Source organism: Elephantulus edwardii, unplaced genomic scaffold (assembly GCF_000299155.1).
Source record: "Elephantulus edwardii isolate Elephantulus edwardi_28Jun2011 unplaced genomic scaffold, EleEdw1.0 scaffold00040, whole genome shotgun sequence".
Classification (NCBI taxonomy): Eukaryota; Metazoa; Chordata; class Mammalia; order Macroscelidea; family Macroscelididae; genus Elephantulus; species Elephantulus edwardii.
This window is the reverse complement of record NW_006399790.1, coordinates 15,346,809-15,374,050: the sequence shown is the minus strand read 5'-3', so window position 1 is coordinate 15,374,050 and position 27,242 is coordinate 15,346,809. Positions and strand designations below refer to the sequence as shown.

At 37.5% G+C, this 27,242-nt stretch overlaps 1 protein-coding gene across 3 annotated transcripts in view; it reads right to left on the bottom strand.

Moving 5' to 3' along the window:
* The window catches only part of TENM1 (teneurin transmembrane protein 1), a 795,992-nt gene that overhangs the window by 410,359 nt on the left and 358,391 nt on the right, over window positions 1–27,242 (bottom strand). For 2 of the 3 annotated variants that reach the window (XM_006885054.1, XM_006885056.1), the window contains exon 6: window positions 6,704–6,856. In XM_006885054.1, coding sequence (XP_006885116.1) covers window positions 6,704–6,856 — 153 coding nt within the window. The remainder of the gene's footprint in view (window positions 1–6,703; window positions 6,857–27,242) is intronic. The other variant, XM_006885055.1, reaches the window with a different exon arrangement.

Here is a 27,242-nt window from a genome sequence, read left to right as displayed (position 1 = left end):
GGGAGGGTGGAGGGACAGCGCAGGAGGGGAAGACCCTCTATGAGATGGATTGATTCGGTGACTGGGGTAATCGGGATGGGTGTGTCAGAGACAGTTGCAATTGGCACAGGACAGAGCAGGGTTTAGAGCTGTTGTGCATAGGGTCGCTATGAGTCGGAAACGACTCGATGGCATATAACAGCCCATGACATAGTATTTTCAATTGCCCCCTATTCATTTGAAAGTTGGACAACGAACAGGATGACAAAAGAATCAATGTTTTTGAGTTGTGGTGTTGAAGAAGACTTCTCATTAGAGGCAAAGATGGTGAAGCTTTATCTCATATACTTTGGGTTATTGTCAGGAGGGGCCAGTTCTTGGAAAAAAGACATCATGCTGGAAAAGGTGGATGGAGAGCAAAAAAGAGAATGATTAATGACCCTCATAGGACAGGGCTAGGTTCAGATCTATTGTTTATAGGGTTGCTATGAGTTGTAGTTAAATCAACAGCACCTGACAACAACAGCTTCACAGAAGCAAACTCTCTCTCGTCTTTCTTTCATAGAGAAGTTGGTGGGTTAGACATTTTGATGAGCAGTTGAGAGTTTAACCACTGGATTGAATGATGATCCTCAAAATATATTGGAGTCTTAAACCCTGGGTGTTGGAGAGGAGTGCTGAATACCCCACGGACAGCCCAAAAACCTAAACAACTATATCTTGGAGAAGGTGCTATTAGAGTGTTGTTGCGTGTTTGTTTGTTGTTTGTTTTTTGAGGTTTTTTTTGAGGCAAGGATGGTGAAGCTTCATCTCACATACTCTGGGCATGTTGCTGGGGGAGGTTGTTCCTTAGAGAGAGATAACATGCTTGGAAAGGTATAGGGTCAGCAAAGGAGAGGAAGACCTTCAACTGGATGGATTGACAAAGTGACTGCATCATTAGACTCAAGTGTGTCAGAGATGATGAGGATGGCACAGATAGGACAGGGTTCAGGTCTGTTGTTCATAGTATCACTACGAGTTGTGCTTGGCTCAAAGGCACCTAACAACAGCAAAAAAACCCCTGTGCCTATGGATGTAATCCTGTTCAGATCTAGCTAGGACTCCTTTGGTACGTTAATATGGATACATTAGTGTACAGTGTGTCCTAAACCTAATGACTTCTGAATGATATAAACAGTGGTATAGTCACAGAAACTAGCAAGCATATACAGGAAAGACAGATTATAATCTGAAGCTCACAGAGGCAGATGATTCAATACAAGGCTGAGAACTCCAAGGACTGATGATTCCTAGAAGCTGAAACAGGCAAGGAAGTATCTCCCTCTACAACAGTAGGCTAAATTTGTATGTCTAGTTCCCTGAATTGTGTGACAGAAAGTGTTTATTCTTCAAAACCACTCACTTGTGGTTCTGTAGTATTAGATTACTAAGGCAAAACTTCTTTTTTGTTGTTGATAGCATTTGAGTTGAGCACGACTCATAGTGACCCTAGGAACAAAAGGCCTGAAGCCCCTCTACAACTATCGACATTTATCAAAATTCACAGAGTTTCAGGAGGCATGTTATTTAGGAAGTGGATGCCACTCCTGCTTCCAAAAAAACTTCTTTAGCAACTTACATTACAATAATAGATAAAAACAAAACAACAACTGTTGTGGACTGAGGGTAAAAGATATTAATAAATATTAATAATGAGACAGAACACCAAGAATGTATAAGTAAAAAGAGATAAAGCAGGAGGTGAAGAGTTTTTCAACAACTGAAGCATCAATCTCAGCTTCCTTGTGCCTTTATTGAAAATTGCCAGGGAGCAAATCACAAAGAGAATTCTATGCAAATGAAGCGAAGCTCTTTCTATTGAAAACCTAATGCCTGACTCAGGAGGGAGGGGTTAGCAAATACAATACAAGAATCATAACACCTAAAGTTTGCCTAGTTTGCCTTAGCAATTCAGGGTGAATTCCAGTTTGTATCCCTGCCTACCTCATATCCTGATACAGCATTTTGGTTTATTATAAATGTTTAGTATGAAATTTGGCTTCCCACAAACAACAACAATAATATAAGCATTGAAGCCAGGAGGTATCACTTCCAATCTCTCAGTGACCTTAACCTTTTCAGAACTCACTTTCTCTAACTTTAAATAAGTTGCACTGAATTTGATCCCAAAGGCACATGGTTTGAAACCACCCCCTGATCTATGGGAGAAAAGGATGGGTAATCTGTCTCCACCTTGTCCCAGGTGATTTACTGCCTTTGAAACCTGCTGGAGGATGAGGTATGGGTCGGTTCTGACTCGATGGCAGTCAACAACAACGACACACTCGTTCATAAAGAGCTGAGATGGCATAATGTAGCATGTGTCGGATTATTACTCAAAGGTTAGTTGCTCCATGGAAGAAAGATGGATAGTCTCTTCCCATAAAGATTTGCAGCCTTGGGAATCAGGATGGAAGGTGGCTAGGAGTCACAATGGACTCAACAGCTGTAGGTATACTTGTTTGTGAGTTATAGTGTGGTTACTTTTAGGTTACTTTATTTATGGATGCAACAGAGCTCAAGTCTAGGAATAACTCTATTGGTTCCTCATCTGCTCTGTTTAAAGTGTTTGTTACATAGTGCTTACTGGTTAAATACAGATTTAGTTATGACTACTTTGTATGCTCCTAAGGCAGTAGGGGCTGTTTGATATAATGTATTGAACTCTAGAAATGCTTTCTGAACACTTGCTAACTTAGATTTTTTTCTGGTAGATTCTATCACCTGGTATGGTTTGTTTTTTTTTTGAAACGCTAGCATAGTTTTTTCTTTTTAAAAATTGATATTTTAATGAAGGTTTATAGAGAACTTGGACTTCCATTCATTCATTGTTGCACATTTTCCTCCCTGCCCACCCCCCTCCCCCAATTCACTTTTTTGGGGGAAAAAATCTTTCACTATTATACAGTTTCCCCCTCCTCCTAAGTCCACTTTACTATGCAGCTCTTATTTGGGACTTATGTCATGCCTCTAAAACCTAATAATAGATTCCTTTTATAGAGTTCTCTCTCGTCTATTTCAATGCTATGTACATTTTCTGTGTTCAATGCCATATATATTATTTATCCCCTCTTTCCTTAGTTTCCACCCCACCCCCATGTCAGTTCTGTTTTATAACAGTGGCATTATGCAGTATTTGTCCTTTTGTGACTGAGATATTTTACTCAGCATAATGTCCTCCAGGGTCACCCACTTTGTATACTATTTCATGAGTCCCTTGTTTTTCATTGCTGCATAATATTCCATTGTGTGAATATACCACAACTTCTCTATCCATTTCTTTGTTGATGGGCACTTGGGTTGTTTCCAAATCTTTGCTATTGTGAACAAAGAAACAATAAATATGGGTGTGCATATATTTGCTTGGTGGCAGTTCTGGTTTCTTCAGGGTATATTCAACTGTCTATAATAAATATTCTTTTTACCCCCTTGCATTTGGTAAAGTGGCAAAAAAAGTCTATCTCCTACTGAGAAGCCAAGAAATGTTTATTTAATTTGATTTTTTAAAGTACCATTCTACTTATCCATCACTTTAATGAAAATGGTGATAATTTAAAAAAATAAAAGGATGCTAAATTGATAGGTGAAGAGAGAGCAGAGACAGAAACATCTACATTCCAAGAAAGCCATCACTCACAGAAAAGTTGAAACCAGTTTGAAACCGGGATCTGTAGTATATAATAGGATGTCAGTGGTATTCAAAAGCTCAAAATGATTTTCCATTTCTTTTGGTCCAACAACTGCTAGTTGTCAAAAGGCCAAATAATAATTACTGCTAAGTGAAAAAAATGTGCCAAGGACTGTGCTACATGCTTTATATCTACTGACTCATTTATTCCTCACAATAATTTTATGGGGTAGGTACCATTGTTATCATCTTCATGTTACAGACGAGGATAATCTAGTCCAGTGAGGTTGTACCGTTTATTTGAGATAGGAAACTCAGTAAATGTCACACGGTCAGTGTTCAAAGCCAGGCTTGTCTAAATGCAGAGTGCTGGCTCCTAACTACAATACTAAGTTAAATTCTCTATGCAAGTGTGTTTTGATGCACACGGCATCATTTCTAGGATAAGCTTCTAGAAAGAGAGATATTTATGGGGTAAATAATGGCTCATTGTTACTTGCTATTGATTCCAACTCATGATATCCTTATGTCTAACAAACAGAACGACCTGGAAAATCATAAAGGTTACAGCTGATCATTTGACAGTGCCCTTAAAGTATATTGCCTCTCCTGAAAGTATCAGTTTAGTAAACACATGCTATTATAATAGAAGAGCTATGTTTTCACTTGGGTCACAAGCAGTAAAGACTTAATATGGCAGAACTACACTGTAAGGTTAAATTTTGTTCAGCCTTCTAGACAAAGTCAATTTGAGCTAGAAGTGTGGTATACATGCCATCAACCTGTAATACATTTCCTTAATAAAGTGTTAAATCAAAATTGGCCGGGCTTATTGGTTGTTACAATTGAGCAGAAACTAAAAAAAAAAGAAATCATTTATGGAATTTCTCACAACACAAAAAATAAAGGTGTACAGAATTTCTCTAAAACTTATCAGGAATAGGCTTTGAAGCTTTGCTTCCATTGTCATTAATATCTACATTATACTAAAATATATTATTCAATTACCTTATAAATGTGTGCAAGCTGCACAGGGCAGAAGAAAAACTGAAGAAGAATTAATATCTCTGAATCTAGGTGTTGGCAAAGAATACCTCAAGAACTTCCAGAAGAACGAACACATTTGTTTTAGAAGAAATACAACCAGAATGCTCGCTAGAAGCAAGCATGGTGAGGCTTATCTCACATGCTTTGAATATATTACCAGGAGAGACCAGTCCCTCTCTGAGGAAGAACTTCATACTTGGTAAAGCAGTGGGTCATTGAAAAAGAGGACAGAGTGACACGGTGGATGAACACTGGAACCAAACACAGCAAAGACTGTTAGGACAGTGCAGGACAGGGTAGTGCCTTTTTCTGTTGTACCTGGGGTGTATGTGAGTGAGAACCAACTCCATGGTCTCTAACAACATTACCTCCATGATATGTAAAAGGCATGGAAAAATGCTTGACATAAGTCATTGTTGTGGTTGGTTAGGTGCCATTGAATCGACTGCAACTCATAGCAACCCTATAAACAACAGATCAGAACCTTGCCCTGTCGATGCTTGGTACATAAGAAGTTCTTAGTTCTTTTAACCATCAGCATCAACATACTTTTGGGGAAGAAACCAAAGATGTGAATTAGAGTTCCAATCTCTCCACAACCTCGCCAGCCTTTGTTAGAATACAAAATTGAATGCTCTGATGACAACTGCATAGCGACCCTCTTCTATTTTGCAGATTTCATTTTACTAAAACAGATCATTGAGGCTGATTTGCAAGAATGGCAAATAAACCTCTGGGCAGATGAGACCAAATTTGGGTCTTACATTTGGAAATAGAAGAGAAGGTAAGGGGCAGGGGACTAGGAAAGGAACATAAGTGTAAGACAATCAGACCCTTTCTCCTGCCACTTCTAGCCCCTGTACTTCCCTTTGCCTCTTTCAGCAGCACCAATAAAACTTCCAGGAAATGTCAGCATAGGCTGCACAGAATTTTTCCAAACAAGGAGGTAAAACAAACCATACCATGAACTCAAAACTATAACAAATCTTACTCTTTTCCTAAGCCTTAAGTATACGTTTTTACGTAAGCATGCCAAAGCAAAGGCAACTTTTAAAAAAGCAAACACAATGAAAACCAACAAACAACCCATAAAGAAAAACTAAATCACAAAAGTAGTGATCCAAAGTACGAATAAACAAAATGACCATCTTATTTGCAACTAGTTAAACCACTATGTAACTGCCTTAACATCCCTATATAGGTGCAAGCATCTTAAGGGTAGAGATTTAGTTGCTACAGTAACTTACTTAAGGACTTACTTTTGATGTCCTAAAAATACCGAGGAGCATGCTGGATATATATTTTATTCTCAGTTCCTACTTTTTTTCAACTGACTTCCTAAAATTTTACATAGTTCAAGTCTCTTTTTACTGAATCCTATGTCAAGAGAAATAATAATAAAAATAACTCCTGCTTTTCACAATGCTAAGATAAGATGTTGGGAGTTCTTGTCCTGTGACATTTATTGTAAATAAGACCGGTAGTTTAAGCTCATGTTGGGAAAATTTAACAATTTAGTACTCAAAGTACTTTTCTTTTTCCTTTTTCCCATCTAGGAAGGATTCATGTTCCCCAACCCTGACATAAACAGTCACCTTCATATCAAGCAGAAAAGACTTTGTCTTATTATAAACAGAAGACATTTCCACATACCCTTTGTAAAATGTTATATAGAAATGCTTGGTTTGGACATAAGAATTTACTCAAAAGCCATGTTGCTTCAGGGTAGTTATATGCAAAATGCAATTTTCATTGCACTGAAATGTCCATCCTGTAAATATTTATTTTCAAAATTGCAAACACATTGGGAAACTTAATTGGTTTATACTTGAAGCAATGGTGAAAATGAGAATTTTCTTTCAGGAGCCATGTATTTATTCTGCCCACATAGAGTATTTCCTTTGAGTGATCATAAAATTTAAATGTGAGGTGAAACCTTCCAGATTTGGTCCTAATGGCCAAATTGGAAGCAAAGTAATAAAGAATCAATTATGTTCATCACTGTACCTTTTTTCTCTGACTTATCGGAAACTTTTCCTCCAATTGGAGAGTAAGTAGTATCCATGGACTCGGTCCCTCTGTTCCCCTTGCTAACTCCATTTTCATAGAGCTGTCCTTCAACTGGTTGCAACTGCCAAGTCAGGCCGAACAAATGCACTGCTGCAAGAAAACAAGCCAGAGATTAACTTATTCCAGACTTGCTCAGAAGGTCTCCAAACCAGCTGTCCCTTTGTACTGAAAAACGTCATTATCGTTTCCTATTAAGTCAAGTGAGTGTGAACTTATCCCTAAGTCACACATGGAGCTACTTCCTCAAAGAGTTGTTTTGTTTTTCAACTTGGAGGCTGAAGCTATTCCAGGGACAATATTAGATGTTGAGGCATTGGTCAACCAGTGACAACTAGGTTTGCCTCTGCTTCTCAGTGCTGTGACCCCTTTTGTGGCACTTCCCTTAGCTACGGAGCTCTAGATTGCATATGGAAACTTCAAGCTAATGGTGGACAGGTAATTGCTATGACAAGGGACATCTTCTCTTTCAGACTGAAGCAATTAAATTTAGCAAATATTTCCCAAATGCCTAGCCTATTTAAGTTAGTATGATAGTTGTGGCAGGTGTTAAAACTGAGATACTTATTGAGCTTTGAGTTGGTAGTAATACAGGTAGAAAATTACCATGATATAACCTAGAATAAGTGATATGTATAGGGTTTAAATCATTATCAGAGAGTTTAAAAAAAATACCAGCAGTGGCTAGTGTTCAGAAAAACAAGAACTCTCATGCCTGTTGATCAGCGTATAAAAACAAAATGACATTTAGGAGGAAAATTTGGCACCATCGATAAAAAAATTAAAAGCCTTGCCTTTGAACTAAGAATTCAATTTCTATTAATTAATCCAAAGAAATTTAACTATGACTGTGTACTAAACACACTGTACCATTCCAAAGTAATATTTGAAAGTTATTATCAATCTAAATATCCATCATGAACAGATTAGTAAGGAACTGTGTTGCCAACTTGAAGCCACAGTTAATATCCACCAGCTGCTCCAGAGGAGAAAGATGGGCAATTTCCTCCCATGTGATTATACTGCCTCCGAAAATCCGCTAAGGGGTCAGCCATGAGTCACTTTCAACTCAACAGTACATAACAACACAACATGCTATAATAAATAACACAAGATTATGTGGCTATTAAAGTCATGCTGCAGAAGGCTATGCAAAAACATGGGAAATTGCTCCTGATGCGATAACAGAAAAATACCAGGCTACTAAACAATATGGATAATGTTGCTTAATAACAATATGGATTGAATTTTGAAGGGGGGTGTGAGAGAGTATGCTCTCATCTAGAGCGAGGGGAACAAAGGCTGGGTGGAAATGTAGATATATGTTAACAATATGAGAGGTTTATTGTGTAAGGTATATATTCATATTTATGATTTCTGCGTTTTTAATTTTTTTTTACAATGGGTATGAGTGAAGCTTCCCTTCATAGGGTTAAATTTCTCTTTTTAAAATAAATAGCTTAAGGAAATGATAGATTACAATTGACTGGAATGATCAGGGATGATTTTAACGAGAAAGCAGGAGTAGAAGTGGACCTTGATAGATGTGAAAGGCTTTGATGGATTGCAGCAATGGGCAGGGTGGGGGCAGGCTGAACGTACTATGTCTTTGTAAAATATAAGATATAGGATTCAAGATATAGGGAGTAGTGGTAGTGAAGGCTGGAAGAGGAGATTATGGCCACGTTATGAAGTACTTGGACTCCGGCCTGAATTAATGAAGAGGGCCACGTGTCTGCATTGCTAGTCAAATAAACATCATTAGAATGTTCTTTGTGGAAAGATAAATCCAGCAATAGTGTTGAGGAAGATGGACTAGAGGCCTAGGTATGCAATGAGAATACCAATTTGGATGGCAATTCAGTAGTCTAGATGTGAAGTAATACATTTTTCAGGATGGCGACAGTTGGAATTTTAAGGAAGTAATTCCTTGAGGAGAAAGTACATAAATGATATCCATGGGTTAGGGGGATAGAATGTGCTTGTGCATGAACACACAAGGAAATGAAGAAAAGTAAGGGCTTCAAAACAGTGGAGATTTTGTGCATGGGTAACTAACTGTGAGAACAGTGGAAACCCTTGGACATACCTTGCAAGCTTTTATGACCTATGCAGTAGGTCAAGAACGAGGAAGCAGAAGAGAAGCATTAAACTATATTATTAGGCCAATTAACCAGGATATGCCCAGAAGCTATGATCCTAATCATTGAAACTAAGAAACTAAATCCCATGAGGTTTTGTTTGTACAATAAGTAGCCTCAGACTGTACTCTTTTGTTGCTGTAAATATGTCTGTCTGTCTATCTATCTATCTATCTATCTATCTATCTATCTATCTAGAAAGAACTCTTCTCTATTCACCTGAAGCATCATAAAGAAGGGTAGTCAGAAACAGAAGGATATGGAATGCGTGGCTAATGCCTCTCCATGAACAACTGTATCCTTTGCTATGGGGCCAGAATAATTAGATAGTTAATGACTGGTTACCATTAACAGATTAAAAGATAGCAGTGAAATAGGAGGGAATCCAGAACATAATTTCAAATTTGCATGGATACCAGACTTCCTAGAGCTATGAAAGTTGCACGAACCTCTGAAAACTATTGCCAAGATAACTTTTGAAGTTTAATTAAAACTATTCCTTGAAATCTTAAAACTAAACAGTAGTTTAAATTAATTCTCAAGGAATGTCTGCCTTGAATCTTCTTCTCTTTTAACAAAAAAAGATATAGTCTGGCAAAAGATAAAGGTAAATATGGGATCAAATTGACAATAACTCAAAAATGTTGATAGGAAGCTTCTTCTTGTTGTCAGGTGGCGACAAGTCGAGCGTGACTCATAGGGACTCTATGAACAGCCAACTTGGACTCTGTCTTATCCTGTGTCATCTGCATTATCTCTCACACATTAGAGCCCATTGCTGAACACACCATGTCAATAGGAAGTTTGTTGTTTGTTGTTAAGTGCTTTTGAGTCAAGCATGACTCACAGAGACCCTGTGAACAAAAGACCTAAACCTTGTGCTATAACTATTGTGGTTTCTCTAAGTTCATAGAGTTTCTAGAGACATGCTGTTTAGAAGTGGATGCCACTCCTGCTTTCAAGCCTGTTTTAATCTGGGAGCTCCACCAAACACTGTCTGCCATGGGTAATCATTATTACATTTGACATCCCAATAGCATAGGGTTCAGCATCACAGCAAACCCAGGTTAACTCAGTACAACAACTTGCCAGACCAGTGCTGTAGCACTTAGAAGACTGTTAGTCCCAAACACAATTAACAGGAGACCCAAGGGCCCAACAGACTTTTAAATACAAAGGCCCACCCATCAGGTCTCTGGTTGACTCTAAATAAGAGGCTTCCAGCCCACAGCTCATTGTTAGCGAAATCCAGCAAATCAATCAGCTCACACACAATTGTGAACAAAATAAAAAACAACCAAACAGTCCACAAGGGGACCTTCAACCATCACAAAACCTTCCAGAATAAAAAGAGAGAGAGAGAGAGAGCATGCGAGCATCAGTGAGTTTAGGGGACAGTATATCTGTGTTAATGGATTAAACAACTCAGAAAAGAATGATGAGAATGGCTGCACAAGAGAATATAATAAATATCATTAAATGTTAGCATAGAATGTACTGAACTGGTGTATGTATTGCTGTGTATATTTTTAAAAATTTTTTTTGCTGTATATATTTTTAACAACAATAAAAACCGAAATAAATTTTCAGAAAGGGGAGAATAAGGGAATTAGCCCAGAACTTATGGCAAACAGTCTGTTGTCTTTCTGAGTGATTTCTTGTGTTTGTTGGATGATGATGATGAGTCATTAGTGCTTTGTTGGATTTACTGAGTGATACCTAGTTGAGAATGTGATATGGGGCAGCATGGAGATCTGGAAAGAGTATAATGATTTCCGCTTGGGGGATGCTGTGTTTCAGAGGCTGGTGGGCAATCATAGCAGTGATATTCAGAGGAAGATTGAAATTTGGAGTAAATATTAAGGCTAGGACAATACTAATGTCATGCTCACCGAGACATCAGTGGAAGTCACGAGAGTGAACGAGGTAACTGAGAGGAGATAATGTCAGGAGAAAATGCACCTAGGAAATACTTTGGTTTTTGTAAATTCTTACTTCATTTTTAACATATCAACTGGATTAAAAGGAAATATTTAAAAAGTTTATGTTTCTAAGACATCGTGTGTTTATATTCCTAGGCCAACTGAAAGGGGCCAATTTGTATGTCAAATATTTGCATATATTCTTTAAAAGACACAGCAATCATTTGTCAAATTGCTGTACTGAACAACCTGGAGTTGCTGTGATGCTGAACACTATTCCATAGTCATGTTAAAATACCAAAATGGTTACGCATTATGTACAATGGTTGGATGAACTTCCAGACTGATTCGTGTTGGGAAGCAGGAGTGGCATCCACTTTCTAAAACTTCCAGATATCTCTGAAAACTCAACAAACTCTCTTATAAATGTACAGAAATGATGTTAATTATAGAACAGAGTTCAGGTCTTGTGTGCAAAGCTTACTCTGAGTCATATTTGACTCGACCACACTTAACCACTGCTAAATGACCCTAGTGCTGTTATATCTGGAGGAACATTCTTCCACTTCGCACCTCACTCTTTGTCAATGTGCTATATGAGGTAACCTGGGTTTGCTATGATGCTGGACCTTGTGCCATGGGAATATCAAATACCATAATGGGAATATCAAATACCATAATGGGAATATCAAATACCATAATGCCTTCCCACTGTGGACAGTGTTTGGTGGAGCTCCCAGTTGTAAAACAGTTGGGAAGCAAGAGTGGCATCCACTTCCTAAACCACATGCCTCTGGAAACTCTATGAACTTGGAGAAACAACAATAGCTATGAAAACGCATTAGGTCTTTTGTTTTTCCATAGAGTTGCTATGAGTCAACTTCGACTCTATGGCAATCAACAACAACAACAAATGAATTAGTGATCAAGAACAGAAAAGCTAGCCAGAGAACCCATTTAAAAATCATCTATCCACTTGCAGTTAGAGCTAAAGATGTGTCCAACACCTAACTCCTAATTTATCCTTAAAACTTTTAAATATTTAATTGATTTTAACTTTTTCTTTAGATTAAGGCTAGTGCTTTTGATTCATTTCTCTCACAATAATTAGAAACAATATAAACTCAACAGTTTTGAGTAATACATGACAAGGCATATTATTAATAAATCTATATTAGTGACATCCCCGATATTTCCTTGTCAAAAGATTCAAGTTTCTTCCAACGAAAGAGTTTTCCAGACGTTTTAAAAAAAAAAATAATTCTATATACTCTGCCCTCAAATAAATTTAATTCGATAATATTCAAAGCTATATTGAAGGTGTTTGAGTCTCCTGGCTCACTTCGTTTAGTGAAATTAGATGGGCCATATGGAATAAAAGACACAGTAGCTCTCATTCTAAAGATCAAGGTGGCTATTTTATATACTCCGCTTAAGTTAAGCCAGTTTCCTGAGGACACTAGAAAATGAGAAAGAAAATGCATATGATGAGAATCATTTCAAAATAATAGGGTAAGGATTAATTTTTCACCATCAAGTGAAATGGACTGCTTCCAGCCAATCAAGACAGATAAAGAAGTATGGGAACATTTAGAAGAACACCATTTGAGTGAAGCTTTATAATTTTTTGAGTTTTTTAGACTTTCCCCAGGGAACAAGCAGGTTGGATTGTGTATGTATATAGAATGGGAATTAATTTACTTGCTTTAGACCGCAGGTATGATGGCAGGGCTGCTGAGTCTTTCTTTTCTCCAAACAGAATTTTTCTTTTCCATTGTGAAAGGAAGCCAAAATGTCTATTTGTGTGCAGGGAAGACTAAGGTCACCAAATACTTGAATTTTTGAGTCTTATTATAAACATTTTGACATAGGATAAGGTAAGGCTAAGATCTGTTGTTCATAGGGTCCTATGAGGTGTAGTCGATTCCACAGTACCTAACAGTAGCAATATTTTATTCACACTAAGATCGATCAACAAAATTTTGTTGTCCTCTGGAATATAGCAATTCCCCACTACAAAGATGGGGTAACACTACTTCTCTTGTTATGTGTTTATTGAGTCATTCAGCAAACATTGTGAAAGCACACACCTGGTACACTGGGAATGTCGGAGGTACAGATAATGCTAATACTAATACATTTAACTTTAGTTCTCTATAGGCACTTACCAATCAGACAACTATTTGTTCCTAAGCAGTGAACACTAGCTGAATGCATGAAAGTTTAGGAAAATAAAATAGAGTCCTTGGCTTCTAGAGGATACCAGTCTGAGTCTCTGCTATGTACTTTCAGATGAATAGCCAAATAGGTGTGACTACCAAATCTATAAATATTGTGAGGCAACTGACTAGCACTGAAGGTCTGATAATAAACAATTAGACAATGTTAACTCATAATCATCTATTGTGTTATTGTGTGTGTTAGGTGACATCAGATCAGAACCAACTCGCAGCTGATCCGCACAGATTAACTTGAGAGGCAATAAATCACATGGGAGAAGCTTGCCTCTCTTTTTCTTGCTGAGCAAGGAGCTGGTGAGCTTGAACTGCACAACTTTGCACTGGCAACGCAACTCTTTACCCACCAGGCCAGTCAATAAATATGTTTTTTTTATTGCTTACTTGGGGCCAGGCACTGTTTTTCTAAATTTATAACAGACAAAATCCCATAATTTATATGAGAAGATGACAGATTAAGGTAGATAATAAATAAACATATGATGTTGTTGTTATATCTCCCAAATTCCTGGGGCCTTATTTTTTAGCAATTCCTCCAGAGCAGCTTGAACTTCCTCTCTTATTACCACTGGTTGTTTTTTTTTTTTTAAATTATAATGCTTTACATACAAAGTTTATATAGTTCACATACATTGTTTACACATCAGAACTTTCTTGTTCATATGCTACTTCATGAAATGGTTCTGTCTCAGCCAATCCTTTTTGGTACAGTGACTTTATTTATTCTATTCTTCTTCTTGTTCTCCTCCTCTTCCTTCTCCTCCTTCTTCTGTTTCTTTCCCTTCCATCTTATTTTGATGCTTCCTAGATCATTCAATATTCTGCCTACAGCATCCTTAAGTATATGTTGTTGTTGTTTGTCATTGAGTAGGAATTGACTCATAGCTGACCAAAGTGTGGGTTCTCAGAATCAGTATATTGCATTGGAAGAGAATGTCCATCTTTCTCCCTCAACGCAACTGGTGAATTCAAACTATGTGCCTTTAGGACGGCAGTGAAGCTTCTTACCACTAAGCAAGCAGAGCTCCTTATAATAAAATGTCATTGAAACAAACAGGTAAATGGTTTAGAAATTATGAAGAAGAAAAAAAATAGGTAAGGACAGTCAGAAAAGGCCTCTCTGGGAAGATAATATTTGAATACTAGTTTTAGAAAACCTAAATGAAGAGGAGAAACATAGATATACAGAGGAAAAGACTCCTAGGCAGAGGGAAAATTGTTATGTGCTGTCAAGTAAACTCAGACTTATAGCAACCCTATGTACAACAGCTCTGAATCTGGCTCTATCTTGAGCCAGTTTCAACATCTCTGACACACCTACCATCACTCTTAGAGTCACTGAGTCAACCGATCTCATCCAGGGTATTCCTCTCTTGCACTGTACCTCTACCCTTCCAAACATGATGTCCTTCTCCAAGGACTGGTCCCTCCTTGCAATATGCCCAAAGTATGCCAGACAGAGCTTAAAAAAATCCTTACCTCTAAGAAGCAGCCTGTTTCACCCTCTCCAGGACTGACCTGTTTGCTCTCTTAGCAGTCCATGGTATATTCAATAGTCTTCTCCAGCACAACTCAAAAGTATTGATTCTTCTTCTGTCATCCTTAGCCATTATCCAGCTTTTTGCTGCATAGCAAGTAATTGCAAAGACCATGGCCTAGATCAGGAACACCTTAGTCTCTATAATGACATAATTGTTCTTCAGTAGTCTGGAGAGATCCCTTACAGCAGATTTTCCCAATGCAATATGTCTTTTGATTTCCTGGCTGCTGGTACCAAGAGTGTTGATTGTGGAGACAAGCAAATTGAAGCTGTTAACAATCAGTTTCTTCACTGTCTATCATGATACTGCCAATTAGACCAGTGGTGAGAGTCGTTATTTTCTTTATGTTGAGCTGCAAACCATATTGAAGGCTGCAGTTTTTGACCTTCCGTAGCAAATGCCTCAAGTCCTCCTCAGTTTCGGCAAGCAAAGTGGTGTCATCTGCATAATGCAGGCTGTTAATGAGCCTTCTTCCAATCCTGATGGCATATTCCATCTCATAGATCCCCGCCCCCTGGACGATCTGTTCTGTAAATAGATTGAAAAGGTATGGAGATAGGATGCATCCCTGGTATACATTTTTCCTGATTTAGAACTATGCAGGGTTTCTTTGCTCTGTTTTGACGACTGCCTCCTGGTCCAAGTCTAGGTTTCATATGAGCAAAATCAAGTGCTCTGGGATTCACATTTTCCTTAAGGTTAACCACAATTTGTTGTGATCCACACAGTCAAATGCTTTTGTATAGTCAGTGAAACACAGATAGACATTCCACTGGTATTCTACTTTCAGCCACGATCCATCTAACATTGATTATAATGTCTCTAGTATCACTAGTATCAGCCTCTACTAAACCTAGCCTGCACATCTCGCAGTTTTCTGTTGACAGTTCCAGTTGTTTTGTGGTAATTTTCAGCAGAATCTTATTATCATGTGATATTAATGATATTGTTCAATAATTTCCACACTCTGTTAGGTCACCATTTTTTTTTGGAATGGGAATGAACGTGGATCTCTTCTAGTCAGTTGGCCAGATTTCTTGACATAACCTGGTGATCATGTCCAGCGCAGCATTTGTTTGTTGAAATATGTCAACTGGAATGACGTTAATTTCTGGGACCCTGTTTTTTGCCAATTCCTTCAGAGCAGCTTGAACTTCCTCCTTCATCACCACAAGCTCTTGATGTATTGTTTCAGGAAATTCTTCTGTGTCAGCCAATTCTTTTCGGTATAGTGCCTCTCTATACTTCTTCCACTTTCTTTTGATGCTTCCTGGATCATTCAGCATTCTGCCCTCAGCATCCTTAAGTATTGCAGCTTGAGATCTGAATTTGTTCTTCAGTTCCTTCACCTTAAGAAATGCTGGGCGAGCTTATCCCTTTTGATTTTCCAACTCCAGTTTTTTGCACATTTCATTATAATACTTTGTCTTCCCATGCTGTCCTTTGGAATCTTCTGTTCAGCTCCTTCACATCTTGATTTCTTCCCTTTGCTTTGGCTTCTTAGCACTCTGGTGTAATAGTCTGAGTCTCATCTGACTGACATCCATTTTGGTCTTTTCTTCCTCCTTTGTCTTTGTAATGACCTTTTGCTTCTTTTATGAATGATATTCTTGACATCCTCCCACAGCTCATCTGGCCTTCCTTCATTAGTATTCCGGGCCTCAAACCTGTTCCTAAGATGGTTTTTACATGCAGGAGGGATAGACTCCAGGTCAGACTTTGATTCTTGTGGATTTGTTTCGATGCTTTTTAGCTTCCGTTTGAACTTGCAAACAAGTAGTTGATGATCTGATCCACAATCAGCACCTGGCCTAGTTTTCACAGCTGATATCAAGCTTCTCCACTGATTTTTTTCCCCACAAAGGAAATAGCACATACTAAAATGCCCTTAAGTCTTACATGGAGTGAGTGAGGAACACTAAAAAGACCTTTTTGACTAAAGTTTAGTTAGGAAGGGAAAGAGTAGTAGAGAAACTTCATATACATAAAACTTGACCTCTAATCATTTGCTCTAAGTAGCTTCATTAACTGGGCACCTATAAACAAGAGAATAAAACCAAAACATTTGCCACTGAGTGGATGGCCTACAGCGATGCTACAAGTTAGAGTGGAACTGCTCTCTCGGGCTTCCAAGGCTGTGATCTTTAAAGAAGCAAACCTCCACAACTTTGTCTCACAGAAAGGCTACTGGGATCACACTAACAACCTTTCATTAGAAGCCAAGCACTTAAACACTGCATGACTCTCTGTTACCCACTGCCCCCAAACTGATTCTGACTCCTGGTGCCCCTCAGTTTTGTGTCTGAGGTAAATATTAACAGGAGTGGACTGCTTCATCCTTCTCTTGCTGACTGGCAGTGTTTATTGAATAAGGAACTCTCTTTCTAGAACTCTGTACCAGGAAATAATTGCAAATATATTTTAATAAGGGTGCTCTGGTGGCCTCATGATAAGAAGCTGCACTTAGAATCCCAAAGGCATGCAGTTCGAATCCACCAGCTGCTCTAAGGGAGTAAGATTGACAATTTCCTCCTGAGTGATTTACAGCTTCTGAAAACCTGTTGGAGGGTCAGCTATGAATCAGCTCTGACTTGAAGGCAAACAAGAACAACAACAATGTACGGATAGGCAGGCATACATAAGGAAGTTCATTGTGCTATTGTCCATGCAGTGTCTGTGTTAATATTACTTGAAAAATTGAGAATAATCAGTATTATTCATCTCTGGGAGAGTGGTTACGCTTCATTGTCTAATAACGTGAAATTTTCCTAGATTCAGACTTCATAGGTTTCATGGTCTGATTATTAAGGCATGTTTACAATTGTTTCCTCTTATTTTGAGTTGGGCAACATCAGCCAATGAAGATCCAGAAAGGCACGTTATTTACTTATTAAAGGGAACTTTATTTACCCAGGTAATTAAAGTCAACTTTGCTTTGAGGAGGCAAGACCTTCCCAGTCATATTTTGAGTGCCTTCGCACTTGATTGGCTCACCTTCTGGCACCATACTGGTCAGTGCACTACTAATTACTCCTATTTACTGTGCAGTTTCCCCAGAAGTACATAGCCAGATCCTTCTTCCTATGCTGTCTGTCATAGTCTTGAAACTCTGCTGAAATTTTTCCAAAACTGGTAACCCTATGATGGCTATTGGAAATGCCAGTGGTATAGTTTTCACTATCATAGCAATATGCAAGCCACAGTACAACAAAGTGACAATTGGTTGACATTATTGAACTCATATGGATTGATATTAGCTATTTTTAATTAGATAGTTTTCACTATCATAGCAATATGCAAGCCACAGTACAACAAAGTGACAATTGGTTGACATTATTGAACTCATATGGATTGATATTAGCTATTTTTAATTAGATAAACATACGGTTTATTCTGCCGGGAATGGTAAATTGAAGAGGTATGAAGTCACATTAATTGTCAAAAAGAGCATTTCAAGATCTATGCTGTAGAGCAATGCTATCAGTAATAGAACGCTATTACTACTATTGTGCATACCTACAAGGGAGACCAGTTAATACCATTATTCTTACTCAAATTCACACAATAACCACCAATGCAAAAGATGAAATATTTGAATATTTTCACCACTCTTTGCAATCTGGAGTTGATCAAACAATCTTCTGTGTCCTTTTTTTATTATTAAGACCATTTTCCCCCAACCACCAATTCTTTCTCTTTATTTCCATGTTTTGTATTCCAGTTGCCGGTAATTATCAATGCATCTTGAGTGTATGTTTGATCAACTCCAGCATGATTCATATTGACCCTATGAACAAAAGATTTGAAGCATTCCTAGCATGGAAATCAGAAAATGCTGCAAATCAGGGTGTGGGGTTCGCTCCCCCCACCAGCTGGTTATAAAATATTTATCATCCTATCACTGATATTGGAGAATGATAAATCTCTAAGGACTGACATAGAAAGAGCTTTAAGATTTGTATGAAAAAGATTGTAGGACAGTACATATCCTATGAACTTATTTAAGTAAAAATACGTATATCTATATATGTACTTGAAGGAAAAATGAGCTGGAAGGATGTATTCCAAACTACTGATCTTTAAAGAAAAAAGCTAGAGGAATTTAAAGGGCACTTCAGCATTTTTATACTATTGTTAGACTCTTTTATAATGATAAGGCTTTCATGTATTATTATATGATAAAAATATTAGGCATTCAAAAAACTTTTCTTGAGCTGAGCATTGTTTTATTCTCTCTCTTTTATCGTTGTCTCTATCTAAAATGGAGCTTTTCAAACCATACTTTAGGCAGCAGAATCATTGAACAATTAAATGTGAGTAACCTCACAATACACAAAACAGATAAAAACAAAGATCATTTGATTTAAAGGCTGTGGGAATCCAAAAGACTAGCCAAAACAAGGGGAAAAAATACATTTTAAAATCTATTGGTCTAAAGAATTTATCCACAACATATCTGAAGAATAAAAATTTGCATGTTGGAAAGAATTCCTTTAGACATTTACATTATCCAAAATATCTTTATAAAGCTGTGTTAAAAACAGGGCACACACTGATGTTATTCTGTAACTACTGGGTTTGAATCAGTAATCTTTAAATCTATTTAATAACAAACAATATAAGGATTTGATAATGACTGCATCAGTGAATTTTTAAATTGCAGGATTTTGACAGCAAACACAACTTTTAATTTCTTTCAACAGTCATCTTGCATCTTAAAATGTACCCACATTTGAGTCAGGATGCCCAAATATATTTGTCATGACAATTAAAAAAAAACTAGTTTGAGTAAAAGTTTACAAGTTATATTAGGTTTTCATTCTCAGACATTTTGTTTTATTATATGAATTACAGATTAATGTAATTACTTGCAATGTCTAATTATACTCCTATTAATTGTCTTTATGTTCATCCAACTTATCTATTTATTAATTTTTGTCGAGTTATGCTAAATAGATCACTTTAGAAATTTTGCAGTCCTTTATACAAATAAAGTCCTGATTATTAAGAATGATACCAAAAGTTTCAAACCATGCCAAGGTATATCGTAAGATATATGAGATATATTTCAGGATTATTTGTTTTTCCTTTTTGTCAGTATTTTTTCCCCCTCCATCAGTTCCCTTACATATCTTGTTTTATATTCCTTCAGGCCAAGAAGTGCATCTGCTTTTGTACTTGCAAAGCTTATCACAGCTACATATCTACTAGTATGTTGGACAGTTCCCTTCTTGAAAAATACACTGAGTACATTACCTAGATGGTGACCTTTGATGACTTAAGGCTTTCAACTTAAATCCTATGGGAAGCAATCTCACCATCCAATACTTTAAGAACATGGTTGTAAAGGTAGATGCTTCTGCACTAAGGGACATCACTGCAAAAATAAATGCTACTTGAAATTAAATGCAGTAAGTATTAACATTACAGGAAACGGGTTATCTTTCCATCTTAAAATGTATACCGTTTTCATTAAACATCAAATTGGCATACGAGTGAACTATAGTCCTTTGATAAATTACCTTCAGATCTTGGTTTTATCCTGGTAATAACCAGATTACAGGCAGGATTGAAAACCATTAGTTTTCAGAGAAGCATTTTTCAAGAACCAAATAAAGAAAGTAATGCATGTTTATTTATGGTGCCTTCCTTTTGCCTCAGCAGTTTCATTCACGTTTCCTTTCTTTTTTTCCCAGGGTTATACATATACATTTTTCTACTAAAATATTATCTGTGCTTGCACTACATCCAGAATATAAATAAAACATACTTAAACGTTCCTTTTCAATGTTATTTGAATATAGCCAATGTGGTTTTTGAGATCCCTTTCAAACAGTTATGAAAGCCTGAAAAGCTGTTGTGTGAGGTATGGACAGAATTTCTTTTAAAAGAAAGGAGTTCACTAATTAAAGAAAAATAAGCAAAAAGAGGGGGGAACCCCTAGTTTGAATAGTTTTGCTTTTTGCAAATCCGCTATGGGGAAAAAGCAAAATTAAATGTCAGTTGAAATAAAAACGAGTGAGACAACACAAGGCCACTTGTTACTGTTTGAATCCTTTCTTTCCTCTCTTACAAGTGAAATGAAATGAAATAAATTGTTCTCTATTGTGTAATACTTTACCCTTGACTTAGTGCAGTGCTACTTTTAAAAAAATTTTATTTTATACTGGTTTACATACAAATTCAAAATGTCCCATACCAATCCATCTAATTTTTCTAATACCTAATATATCAATATGCATGCATTCCATTTCTTTCTCAGCAATGTCTAGTTTACCAGCATTCATGCTTTTTACATTCCATCTTTCAATCACTAGTTTCCTCTTTTTAAAAAAAATTTATTTTATTAATTTTATTGAATGAATAGGGCTACTGTTGTAGAACGGAAATGACGTGAGGGTTGGTGTGAGACTGAGGAAAATTGGATAAATTATTTATACTGCATTGAAACAGATGAGGGAGAGAACAGTTTAAAAGTGATATATGATTGGGTATTATGGTTATCACAAGAGTCCAGAGTGAAGGCTGTATAGTGGAGTGTACTCAGGGCGGGGGTGGGGTGGGGGTGGAGGATTGTATACCAGTGAAGGAAATTTTCTTTTACTTTTCAAAGACAAGAGAGAACAGGGGTGGGCAGGGAGAAAAATGCAACAATGAATGAATGGAAATCCAAAATCTCTGTAAGCGTGCTGTGCTACTTTCATTCAACATTTTTGCGAGAGAGGATCCTTCTATCAAAGCAATAAATAACTTTGATATCCCAGTCAGTCTAGTGTTAGGAATTGTACTGCCAAAGGTACACAGTTCAAATCAACCAGGTGCTCTGGTTCAAAACCACCAGGTGTTCCACAGGAGAGAGGTAGGCAATCTTCTGTCTTGCAATTAACTGCCTCTGAAACAGCTATGGCTTGTTTCCAATTTGATGATACATAACAACAACATATTATACTAGGAGTTCTGATGGCATAGTGATTAAGTGCCCATTTGCAACCCAAAAGGTTGATGGTTCAAACTCACGAGCTACTTTGAGGGCTAGAGATGAGGCAGATTGATTCTGCAAAGATTTCTAGCTTTCAAACCCCCAAGGAATGGTTCAACCCTGACTTATAGATTCTCTATACCTTGGATATGGCTCAACGGCAGTGAGCTTGTTTTTGTTTATCTTGAAACTTCCATGTACTATATATTTTCCATTCCAAGACTGCAGTAATATTTATAAATATTTGGGCACCTTATCACAGGTTTAATATATGATCTCCATTTGCAGTTGCATAACAGGCCCATCTGTGTATTCCTTATCTGACAGACACAATTATTTAGTGTTTTCATCTCAAGTCACAGCACCAATAAGTGCTTTCCATAACTCCAAATTTATTTGGTTTTGTACTATTGTCTGCCTTGTGGAGTCAGGAGGAATAAGCAGCATAATGATGGATACATTTTTTTGGCGAACATTTTAATGAATAATGCATCAAACATACAAATTTAGCTAGGAATCAGCACTTTTGATTTTTCTTGAAATTTTTCTTTTTCTTTCTCATTTGATTTCATTTTCTGTTCATCTATCCACTGCCTATAATTTCCACATTATTGATGATGGAAGCCTCAGATTCCTAAATGGCTTCTTACCTTTTTTTCTTACTTTGATGTTTATTGGTAATAATTCTTAGGTTCTTTGTGATAAGATCTAAATAAAAACGGGTGACTAAGCAGAGTACAAAACAGACCTACATACAGAAGCTATCTCTTCCTCATTTAATTAAAATATATATATACGTGTGTGTGTGTGTGTGTGTATAACTTTGTAAAATGGAGAAGTAATTGCTGATTTATGTCCAAAACCCCAGGTAGCTGATGCTTTGAAACTAGCTTTTCCAATTTAGCATCATGTAGTCCGAGTCATAGAGACATGGTATGTGCCTTTCTGCAAACTCTTAGATACTGAAATTTCAAAACTCTTCCAAAAGTGTGATTATTTACAGTTAACATAAGAGAGCAGGGCTTATACAAAGCTGTGGAGGCTGGAAATACAATAGTATTGAAAAAAGCAGAAGACAGAAACAGATGAGAGGTAGAAAATTATAGAGTTGGACGTGTACTGAACCTCCCTAGCTGCCTTGTAAGAGTTGATCAGATGAGCAGGCATAGAAAAAGAAGTGATAGATTTATAATGGCCCTGTCTGTTCTGAGTTTTAGAAGATAGCACCATGACAGTGTTCTGGAAGAGCCTTTAATGTATGCTCAAAAAGGGGTCAATCCATGATCACAAACTTCAAGCATTTTCTGTATTTTATTAATAATTACTTAATAACTTATTTCTATGTGTTGAATATTGTCCTAAGTGCTGGAAACACAACTGTCATTTTTTGGTTTCGGAAAACACTGCCCTCCTAAAGTTTACCATCTATATACATAAAGGGCGGCAAGTGCCATGTGGTAGTTAAGAGCAGAGACTCTGAAGGCAAGGTGCCCAAGTTCTAATCCTAACTCTGCTATAAAAGGATGTATGAGTGTGGGCAAATTACATACGCTCTCTATGTATCCTTATCATAATATGAGCATAATATTGTTGTTGTTATGTACCACACTGAATTAGAACCAACTCTATCTGACCCTCCAGCAGGTTTTCAGAGGCAATGTATCTTATGGAGGAGACTATCTTTCTCCCATAGAATAGCTGGTGGGTTCGAACTGCATGCCTTTGGGTTGGCAGTGTAACTTCTTGATACTAATCCTCGAAAGCATGAAAGTACTAATTTCATAAGCTTGTTGTAATGACTAAATAACTCAATACCTGTGAAGGACTTGGAAAATGTCTCATAATAATAAATGCTCTCTGATTCTGAGGCTCCGTCTGACATACTTCGGACATGTTGTAAGGAGGGACTAGTCCTTGGAGAGGGACATCATGCTTGGGAGGGTAGAGGGACAGCACAGAAGGGGAAGGCCCCCTATGAGATGGATTGATTCAGTGACTGGGGTACTCGGGATGGGTGTATCAGAGGCGGTGCAATTGGCACTGGACAGAGCAGGGTTTAGGGCTGTTGTACATAGGGTCGCTATGAGTCGCAAGCGACTCGACGGTACATAACAACAACAAGCGTTAGCCATTATTATTAGTCATGATTAACTCTTCATTTAAATTAAGCAATTTCAAAACAAAGTTGGAAGTAGAAAAATATAAGAGATCATGGAATTATCCGTTTTGGAGCCTAAAAGAGGTTGGTGTAGTTGTGAGTTTTCAGGAGGGAGAAATGCAGAGGGACCTAGTCTTTCGAGTTGCCATCTTTAAACCACTGTGTAACAGAGCTAAGAAAACCAAACTAAAACAAAAATCCAACCCTCATCTCATTTCCTAATTCCAAACCTTTGGCTTAAATTAGAAGACACATTCCTTGTTCTCTTCTAAGAGCCTCCATCAAAGCTGCTCTTTGCCTTTTTCTCACCATCATGATCACTACAGTCTAGAAGTTGTGGATTTTATGCTCTCTAGATAAAATGCACCTAGAAATCAGAGCATCCCTAAAATTGTAAAACAGTCATCACTTCTTAGTGGAGTGCACTTTCTACAAAGGTTAGCAAAAAGTGGTCAGAGTCCTATTTTATTAAATACAACTGAGAATTCTCACATAGCTGTATGGCATGAAGTCTCAAAAAATTTTCAGCTGGGTTACCCAAGAAAAGTTCCTGGAGATTAAATCAACTCCAGTAAATTGATCTGTACAGATAAGAGAATATATCTGCAACATAATAAAGTCGTGTACTAGCACTAAAAAATACCATAGACTTGGATAGTATGGAAAATGAGGGGGACCTATTTAAAATGGAGGAATCTGGCAAAAACCACACTCTGGCCCAATAGTCAAGGATCCTTGAGTAATAGTATGGGTATGATAACACGTACACTTGATATAATGTGATGATAATGATATCTCACCTCTGTACTCCTCTAAAATCCATAGCACCAGTCTAACCATGGAGGAGAGGAAATAACAAAACAAAACTAAATTGACCAAAATTCTGCAAGATACTTGACTAGTGTTACTGAAATACGTCAAGGTTTTTTAGGACAGAAGACAGACCAAGAGTGCTAGGGAAATAGGAAATATGGCAATTAATGTGATGCTATATCCTGGATCACTACACTATAAACAACATCATGCTAGATGGAGAAAAGATTGAGACTGTCAATGACTTCTTCTTACTTGGATCCATAATCAATACACTTGGTATAAGCAGTCAGGAGATCAGGAGACATGTTGCACTGGGAAACTCTGTCATCAGGGACCCTTCCAAATTATTGAGGAGCAATGATAGCAGTCGGAGGACTAAGGTGTACCTGATTCAGGCCATGAGATTTTCAGTTACTTGCTATGCTATCTGAGAACTGGAAAATGAGTAAGAATGACAGAGGAAGAACTCTCTGAGTTGTGGAGTTGTGGTGTTTGAGAAGAGTACTGAATACTCCATGGACTGTAAAACAAACAAATATATCTTGGAGAAGGTGCATCCAGAGTGTTCCTTGGTGGCAAAGATGATGAACCTTCATCTCATAGACTTTAGGCTTGTTTCTAGGAGACGTTATTCCTTGGAGAGAGATATCATGCTTGGAAAGGAGAGGAAGATCCTCAACCAGATGAACTGACACACTAATAGCAGCAATGGGCCTGAGTGTGTCAGAGACTGTGAGGATGGCACAGGATAGGAGAGGCCTCAGATCTATTGCTCACCTTGGTCACTATGAGTCATCCTCGCCTCGACAGCACTTAACAACAACATATGCTGGATTGGACTGTGGAAGAAAATGAACCCTTGTAAAATCCTTAAAAAGGTAATTTTCAATGCTGGTCTCTTCATTGTGAAAATGTACTAGGTGCTAAAGAATGCCAGTGATAGGAGAAACTGAGATGGATATTATCTAAGAGTCCTTTCTACTGTCTTCGCAATTTTTCTATAAATCTGAAACAGTTCTAAATTTAAAAGTTTAATTGAAAAAATTCTAGAGAGCAACCATTTGGTTCCATTTCCTCAGAATAATAAATGAACTAAAACCTAAAGAGAGGAAGTGTTCTGCCTAAGGGTACAGAGCTGACACTGTTGTTAGGTACCATCGAGTTTGTTTTCATACAACGCAACTTTATAAACAATGGAACGAAACTCTGTCCAATCTTTTTTTGGTCCTACTTTTTATATTGGTTTGCTTTCAAAGTTCATATGCATTGTGTTTCACACCATTTTTCATTCCTATTGTGTTGCATACAATGCATTATGTTTTAGAAAATCAGTCACCACTGGACCTTGCCCATCATTACCCTGTCTTTTCACCCAGACCCTTCCCATTACCTTCCCCCATTCCCTCCACCCACCAAACTGTACAACCCTGTGTTTTCGGCCCTACCTATCCTCACCTCTCCCTCCTACCCTTTTCTGTCTTGGTTTCCCATACATGCTCAATCTTTTGTCATCTCCGCTGTGCCCGAGCCCAGTGTGGCAGCCATCTTGTAGAGGGTCTTTATCTTTTTTGCTGATCCACTATTTCACGGACTATCATGTCTTTCTCCAGGGACCTCCAGATAGATAACATGGCCCGTGTACTTGACAGGAGTCTCATTTTTATCCCGTCCATTAAGCATTCTAAATGTACTTCCTCCAAGACAGATTTATTTGATCTGATAGTATTCTTCACCCACATCACAACTCAAAGCCAACAATTCTTTATTAGTCTTCTTTGTTGATTGTTGCATTTTCAGATGCATATGAGCCAATTAAACTACCGTGGTTTGAGTCACCCACGTACACTTAAGTGGTACCTTTACACTTTTGCACTTTTAAAAGGTCCTTGGCAACAGATTTGCCCAATGCAATATGTAATTGGATTTATTGACTACTGCTTCCAGGGAGGTTTGATTTTAGGTCCAAGTAAAACGAAGAAGTCCTTGACAACTTCAATATTTTCTCCCTTTACCACGATGTTGTTTATTGGTCCAATGGTGAGAATTTTTTTTTATGAACTGTAACCCATACTGAAGGCTATAGTCTTTATCCTTTAACAGTAAATACTTCAAATCTTCGTTTTGATTTAGCAAGCTAATATTAAAACCTCGAGTTTTCAAATCTCAGCTTCCCTCCACCAAACCATGCTGATTCTTTTTTATAAAGGCCAAGAGTGGACATGGTCCATTTCTTCAATCCAATGATATTTAATACTGAAGTCATTTGAGTAGACTATTGGACTAATGAGGGCAATGTCATAGGTTAAATTTTTAAATCACCCACTTTATTTTGCATAGAGAAAGACTCAATTCTCTACCTACAGACTGGTTATTCCAACTAATTTTGGCTAGCCATCTCAGGTATGCACACAGCAGAGAATTGGTAGGCTATTAAAAAAGCCCTCATCAATTAAAACTGTGTGTGTTTTAATAGAAATATTTATTTTTTGCCATTTTGATTTTTTATTTGTAGATCACAAATAAGTTGTCATATTATGTACTTCTACTGGTTATGTAATTATTTGTCTTCCCCCCCAACCAACTTAGTTGTTGTTGTTGTTGTTATGTGCCGTCGAGTCGCCTGCGACTCATAGCGACCCTATGTACAACAGCCCTAAACTCCGCTCTGTCCTGTGCCAATCGCAC